The sequence below is a fragment of the Mandrillus leucophaeus genome, unplaced genomic scaffold (assembly GCF_000951045.1).
Source record: "Mandrillus leucophaeus isolate KB7577 unplaced genomic scaffold, Mleu.le_1.0 Scaffold99, whole genome shotgun sequence".
NCBI classification, from domain to species: domain Eukaryota; kingdom Metazoa; phylum Chordata; class Mammalia; order Primates; family Cercopithecidae; genus Mandrillus; species Mandrillus leucophaeus.
Window position 1 is genome coordinate 2,719,938 of NW_012110807.1, and position 7,237 is coordinate 2,727,174.

The window sequence follows — 7,237 nt, forward strand, 5'->3', positions numbered from 1 at the left end:
GTGCGGTTGCGCCCGGGAGCGGAGACCTTGTCCTGCAGCCGCTATCCGACCCGGCCTCCAGCTGATGGGGTGGGGTGGGGTGGGGCCAGGCGGGCGTCCCAGGTTTGGCAGAGCAGGAGATTCGGGCGCAGCGTCAGAAGTGGGATTGAACCCACGTCCTGGAGCATTCAATTCCAACGACCCGGGAAAGACAGGGGGGACTCGGCTTCAGTTAGCACCCCCACCCTTAGACCCAGAGACAGGCCGGTGGGGGAGAGAGACCAGGAGCGTCCAGACCCGCGCTCACTCTCCCAGTTATTCTCACACACCCGTCGCACGCTTAGGCCAGAGCCACTTCTCCGACCCTGTCCAGTTAGTTGGTCAGGCTCCTTTGGTTTATCAGATGGTCCCTGGGGAATTGTGTGTGGCCAGAGAAACACGCAGAGGCATCAAGCTAGGCTGCTCAGAAAGGCCTCAGAACTGGCAGGTGGCAGCCCCATGGCCTCCCTCCCCTCCAGCCCCCTTCCCCACCCTGGCTGTATCCTCCTCTCCAGCCCCCTTCCCCACCCTGGCTGTATCTACCCCTCAGTCCTCCCCAGAGGGCAGCCTGGATGCTAGCCTAATTTCAGTTCCTTCCATCCCTGATCCAAGCATATGTTGCTGGTGTCTCACTGTCTCGGACACACACTACCGGGCCAGAGGGCAGAGGGTGCATCCAGGCTCAGGCTCAGAGGCCCTTCTAGGTGTTGCAACACCCTGAGCCTCCACTGCACCCTTGTCACTTGTCTCCCAAGCTGCATCTCATCCCACAAACAGACTCTAGGTCATTCTCCAGGACCATCCGACTAGCCTGGTTACTTTCCTGCCAGGGAAACTGAGGCAAGGAGGGACTTGCCCAGAGTCCCCTGGAGCTGCTCATTCAAATCCAGCCCAATCGCAGCGTCCTTTGGTTTATTTTTCATACCAAAAGTCCTCCACTCTTGGACCCTAGCTGAATGAGCCACAGCTCAGGAAAAAATGAGTGTTGGTAGAGGGATGGCTCAGATGGGTCCCAGGAGTCCTGGAGAGAAACAGGAAATAGGCAGGGCTTCTGGCTGTCCCGTCCACTGATGGCCTTTTCCTGGTGTCTGCTCCCCTGCACCAACCCTAATTTCAGGACCGATCCCAGGGCTGTGGTGTAACCTCAGCGGCCAGGCAGTCTCTGCCCTCCAGCCAAGTTTTCTCTCATCAAAAAGATCTTCACAGATTCTGACAGGTGTATTTTTTTATTACTTCTTGGCCTGCCTCCCTGGCACTGAGCCCATGCAGAGAAGAAAGGAAAGAACTTTCCAGGTTCCCTTCTACTGGAATGCCCCCCACCAGCCTCTCACCTGCTCCCCCTTCCTCTACTTCTGGGAGCTCGGGAGGGTGGAGTAGCTTCTAGAGTTCAGGAGCTTCCCCTGCCACTGCCACAACCCCCGTTGCCACCACAGCCATTGCCACTGCCACCTGCCTCCCCCTGAATCTTGGCTCTTGTCTTCTCTTTCCAGCCCAGGCAAGTGGCTGCCTCTGGCTAGGTTCTGCTCGCCCACTTGGTAGCACAGTTAGGCTTAGAGATCCAACCAAGGCAGACAGGGCCCAGAACCTCGGTCCTGCCATGGAGGAGGATGGGCAGCAGAGAGAGAAGGTATGGAACAGAGCTCCTGCCGCTCGCCTGCTCACTGCAAGAGCAGCCTCGGGCCCTCCTGTCTCTCTTTCTGCCCACTACAGGGCCTCCTGGACTTTCTCTCTCTCTGCTGCCTCTCACCCTCCATGCCAGGCCACCCAGCTCTCTCACCACAGCACCACCCTCACCCCACCCCTCCCCCATCTCAGAGGCAGGAGGAAGCCCAAGGCCCCTCACCCGAAGATGCTGCCATTGTCTGGCTCTCTGTGATTCTCTCTTCTTCCCTTCTATTTCTCAACCTGGAAAGGGTGGGAGAAAAGGAGGTGGGGACCTCCAAGAGGGACAGTCACCACTCTGCTGGCTGGTTCCTCTTCCAGGGTGAGAAAGGAGGGACCTGTGCAACCCAACAGGTGGGCGGTCCCCCTCACCTCTGCTACGCCAAAGAGCCATTCATCCTGACTTGATTCCCCTGAGCCTTGCCAAGAACCATGGCCACACCCCACCCTTCCCCATCCCTACCTGCATCTCCAGGCCCTGGAGAGGCGGGGACATCTACAGCTGTAGGACTGGGAGGCCAGGGCCAGCCCCACCCAAGAGGCTGTCTCTGCCCCAGGAATGGGCACATAAGTGCCCAGGACTGCAGCTTTGGGACTGCCAGGGCTCCAAGCTGGGAACGGAATGAACAGGATGTTCTGCTGCCTGCAGGTGAAGCCTCTGGGCTTCCTGAAGCCCTCCTCCTTGATGAAGGCTTCCGGCCGCTTCAAGGCACACCAGGATGCACTGCCACGGCTGCCTGTGCCCCCTCTCCAGCAGTCCCTGGACCACTACCTGAAGGCGCTGCAGCCCATCGTGAGTGAGGAGGAGTGGGCCCACACCAAGCAGCTGGTGGATGAGTTTCAGGCCTCAGGAGGCGTAGGGGAGCGCCTGCAGAAGGGGCTGGAGCGTCGGGCCAGGAAGATGGAGAACTGGGTGAGTGAGGGGTGCCCTCACCGTGACCTGCTGCTGGCTGCACATGCACAGTTCTCCAGTGCCCACTGCGCTGGCATGGCTGTTCATTTGCCGCCCAGAGTTTTGTGAGCACGTACTCTGTGCCTGGCACTTGGCAGGGCACCGGGTGATCAAGAAGGACACAGTCACCAGCCCACTGGAGCTGACATTCAAGTAGGGAGGAGAGAAAGGGGATGAACAGGACACAGGTTGTGGACAAGGTGTCATGTTCTGGGATAGAGGCAGGAGTGGGGTGCAAGGACAGGTACAGCCAGGTAGAAGATGATGCCCTTGTGCTCGGTGGGACAGCCTTAGGCAGGGGATACGTGTCACTTAGTGACGGATCGCCCTGGTTCTGTGTCTGATCTGTGACGCAGGTGTACCCAGTTTGGAAAATATGCCTACACCAATGCTTCGTGTGCTTTTCTATTTACATCTCATACTTCAACACACAAATTAAAAAGGTGACAGCCGGGTACAATGACTCACACCTGTAATCCCAGCACTTTGGGAGGCCAAGGCGGGCGGATCACAAGGTCAGGAGTTCGAGACCAGCCTGGCCAACATGGTGAAACCCCATCTCTACTAAAAATACAAAAATTAGCCAGGTGTGGTGGCAGACACCTATAATCCCAGATACTGGGGAGGCTGAGACAGGAGAATTGCTTGAACCTGGGAGGTAGAGGTTGCAGTGAGCCAAGATTGTGCCTCTGCACTCCAGCCTGGGCAACAGAGCAAGACTCCATCTTGGAAAAAAAAATGGGGGGGGTGCTGGGTGCGGTGGCTCATGCCTGTAATCCCAGCATTTTGGGAGGCCAAAGTGGGCGGATCATGAGGTCAGAAGATCGAGACCATCCTGGCTGGTCGAGACCTCAACACAGTGAAACCCTGTCTCTACTAAAAAAAATACAAAAAAATTAGCTGGGTATGATGATGGGCACCTGTAGTCCCAGCTGCTCGGGAGGTTGAGGCAAGAGAATGGCGTGAACCCGGGAGGCGGAGCTTGCAGTGAGCCAAGATCACGCCACTGCACTCCAGCCTGGGCAACAGAGCGAGACTCCGTCTCAAAAAAAAAAAAGAAAAAAAAAGGTGGCCCAGCTGCTAGGAGGGAGGCAGAGTGGGAGCCAGAGATGAGAGGGAGGGGTGACATCACCCCCAGGGAGCTGTGGCAGCCTGGGTCTGACACTGGATGGGAGACAGGGAGAGTCATTAGGTCCAGGACTGTTTTGGAGGCAGTGCCAGTGTCACTTGCCAATGGTGGGGGCAGGGGTGGAATTTGCCAAGTCGGGGTTGCCTGAGGGAGAAACTGCCTGTGGGAGAGCCACAGCGGGTCCCGCCCTGGGAAGTGCTGTGTTATAGGGGATGTCATGGGAATGGGAGGTGGAGCTCTAGCCCTGGGGCTTGGCAGAGGCTGGGGGGCTGCACACAGGAGGTGGGAGTCGTCCGCATTTGCTGAGACTCGTCAGGTCAGGACTTTGGACTCCAAAACCTGTAACAAGTCACCTCCCCCTCACCCCTTGCCAAGGGCTAGTGGCCCAGCGCCACAGGGGAGTGCGTGTGATGAAGAGGCACATCCTGCTGCTGTTCACCACAGGGTGAGGGGACGCAGGGTGGGCCCAGGTCTCTGGGGGTGGAAGGCCAGAGAAATCTGTACTGGCTGTGTGCAGGGACGGTGGGTGTTGCAGTCAGCATAGAGGACACAGGGTGACAGTCACCTGGGAGTGTGTGCAGTCCCAGACATGGAGTCTTTAATACCACATCCCTGGCTGGTGCCCAGAGACCCCCACCCCCCAGACAGAGGACGGACCGTCAGGGCAGAGAGTGAGGATGTGTCACCCACATCTTGTCACTGGCATAAGGATTCATCTTTGCAGGGAGCGTCACCTCAAGATTGCCCTAACCTTGAGATCAAAGTGGGTATCTACTCCCCGAGGCCACAGAGCAAGACCAGGTCCCTCAGGCTGCTCTGATACCCCGGTCTCCTGCCTCCTTGGACAGTTCTCTGCTGGGGATGGTCAAAAACTCACTTATTGGGCCAGACGTGGTGGCTGACGCCTATAATCCCAGCACTTTGGGAAGCTGAGGCTGGTGAATCATTTGAGGTCAGGAGTTCAAGCCTGGCCAACATGGTGAAACCCTGTCTGTACCAAAAAATACAAAAATCAGCCAGGTATGGTGGTGCACACTTATAGCCCCAGCTACTCAGGAGGGTTAGGCAAGAGAATCGCTTGAATGCAGGAGGCAGAGGTTGCAGTGAGCTGAGATAGCACCATGGAACTTTAGCGTGGGTGACAGTGAGACCCTGTCTCAAAAAAAAAGTCACTCATTGGACTTCGTTTTTGTAGACCCTTCCCTTTTTTCCTTTCTGTCTATTCAGGCATACATTTTAATTTAACGTATGGCAGTCATTGACAGAGAATGTGTAAAATGAGAATTCATTCACCTTGTCGGGCACAGTGGCTCATGCCTGTAATCCCAGCACTTTAGGAGGCTGAGGTGGGCGGATGACAAGGTCAGGAGATCGAGACCATCCTGGCTCACACGGTGAAACCCCATCTCTACTAAAAATACAAAAAAATCAGCCGGGCGTGGTGACAGGCGCCTGTAGTCCCAGCTACTTGGGAGGCTGAGGCAGGAGAATTGCGTGAACCCGGGAGGCGGAGCTTGCAGTGAGCCGAGATTACGCCACTGCACTCCAGCCTGGGTGAGAGAGTGAGACTCTGTCTCAAAAATCAAAAAAAAAAAAAAAAGAGAATTCATTCACCTTGCTGCCCCTCCCTACACCCCAGGTTTCCTCCCGATCTTTCTTTCACGTCCTTTCTTAGCAGCAGCGTCTGATTGATCTGGCTAATACTGATCACTCGGGCTAAAGGGAAGAGGCTGGTGGGTTTAAGGTGTGGGGCGGGAAGGGTGGGTTCTGGGTCTAAGCATTTACTTTGAGAATCTCCACAGCGGGGTAGAGGGCATGGGGCCAGCCACGTCCCCTAGCCCTGGGAAGAGGGAGCACCAGGGCCCATGCACCCCTCCTGACAGGCTCTGGCCCTTTTCCCAGCTGTCTGAGTGGTGGCTCAAGACTGCCTACCTCCAGTACCGCCAGCCTGTGGTCATCTGCTCCAGCCCAGGTGTGATGCTGCCCAAGCAGAACTTCGTGGACCTGCAGGGTCAGCTCCGGTGAGTGGCCGGGGCTAGGGGGCTGGGAGGCAGCCGGGCCCCTCGAGTCCACTTCCCCCAGCGGCTTGGAGGGGCCCTGACCCTGTTTATCTTTCTGCCCCACAAATAGCCTTATGAAGTAGGGAGCATCCTCCCTATTTTACAAATGGGGAAATTGAGGCTCGGAGCAGGGAAGGGAGCTGCCCAAGACCCCATTCAGGAAGCAGGGTCTCTCTAGCTCTGAAGCCTCATGGCTATTAACCACATCTCCTCCGTACCTGAGGCCCCATCCTCCTCCGTACCTGAGGCTTCTCCCCAGCCCCAGTTTTAGCACTTCACCCCTCCTTCCCACTCTCCTCAGCTAGCCACAGGGGTGACCTCTGTACACAGTCCCCTTTTCCACATTCGGCCAGGTCACCTGCGCCAGCCCCTATTCCAGTCCTACCAGAGATAAAAATACCAGCAACAAGGATCTCCTGCCCAAGGACCAGCCACTGGCTGCCGCCACCTGCTTCTCTTAAAGGGACCAGGGCACCCTGGGAAGGGCCGGGGTTCAGGCCCGGGAACTCCAGCCAGTGGTCCCCATGGTGGGATCCAGGGGCAGCCCCAAGCATTGAGGATGGTTGCCATGGGCCAGACAGCCCTGGGAGGAAGGCGGCCTGGGGGACACAGAGGCCCAGAGTGGGGAAGGAACCTAGTGGAGGGAACATCGGAGCCACTGCTGTCCCATTCACACCACCCCAGGGGCCTGGGACCCTCCAGAGCCAATGCTTCAGAGCAGATGACACCCCCTCCAGATTCCAGGCTGTGGTTCAGGAGCTCAGGCCCTCTGTGGGTAGACCCAGCCCACTGACCCCTAACCAAGCCATACTCCAGCTGCAAGGGACTAGCACCCAAGTCCTACCAGGCCCTTGGCCACCAGCACTTCCCCGAGCCTTCCTGACCGTGCTCCCTCTAGAGGTTATGAAGAAGCAGACACAGACTGGCAAACTGGGACTCCCAGGCTCCTCCCTTGCGCTCCTGAGTTTTCTGGACGCGGTGAGGGAGGATGGAAGACTAGGCCTCCCACTCCCCAAGCAGGTGTCCCTAGCCCGGGGCCTCCCTCAGGGTGTCCACACAGCTTCTAATCTCTAATCAATCTTTCCAGATTTGCTGCCAAACTCATTGAGGGTGTGTTGGATTTCAAGGTCATGATTGACAAGTGAGCAGCCCCACCCCTGCCCAGCCCCACACCTGCCCAGACCTGCCTAATTACCACAGCCACCTCTGACCCCAGCCGTGGCCCGGCAGGCCCAAAGCTCAGTCACTTTCACTTCCTGTCAGCCGAGCCTTGGGTGGGATTTGGGAGATGGAGCACTGGGGATTGTCGTCTGCTACAGCTGCTGGAATCTCCTCTTGGTGGGTGACCTTGTCCCATCCCAACTAAAGAGGACCCCAGAGTTTTGTTGTTTTTTTTTTTTTTTTGAGACGGAGTCT

At 57.2% G+C, this 7,237-nt stretch overlaps 1 protein-coding gene across 2 annotated transcripts in view; it reads left to right on the plus strand.

Moving 5' to 3' along the window:
- Nucleotides 1–1,135: 1,135 nt before the first annotated feature.
- Nucleotides 1,136–7,237, plus strand: part of CRAT (carnitine O-acetyltransferase) — a 22,032-nt gene continuing 15,930 nt past the window's right edge. Inside the window, exons 1-4 of one of the 2 annotated variants that reach the window (XM_011971179.1) lie at nt 1,136–1,234; nt 2,330–2,593; nt 5,664–5,782; nt 6,909–6,962. In XM_011971179.1, coding sequence (XP_011826569.1) covers nt 2,366–2,593; nt 5,664–5,782; nt 6,909–6,962 — 401 coding nt within the window. In that variant the 5' untranslated portion in view covers nt 1,136–1,234; nt 2,330–2,365. Of the gene's footprint in view, nt 1,235–1,525; nt 1,646–2,329; nt 2,594–5,663; nt 5,783–6,908; nt 6,963–7,237 lie in introns of those variants that run through there. The other variant, XM_011971178.1, reaches the window with a different exon arrangement.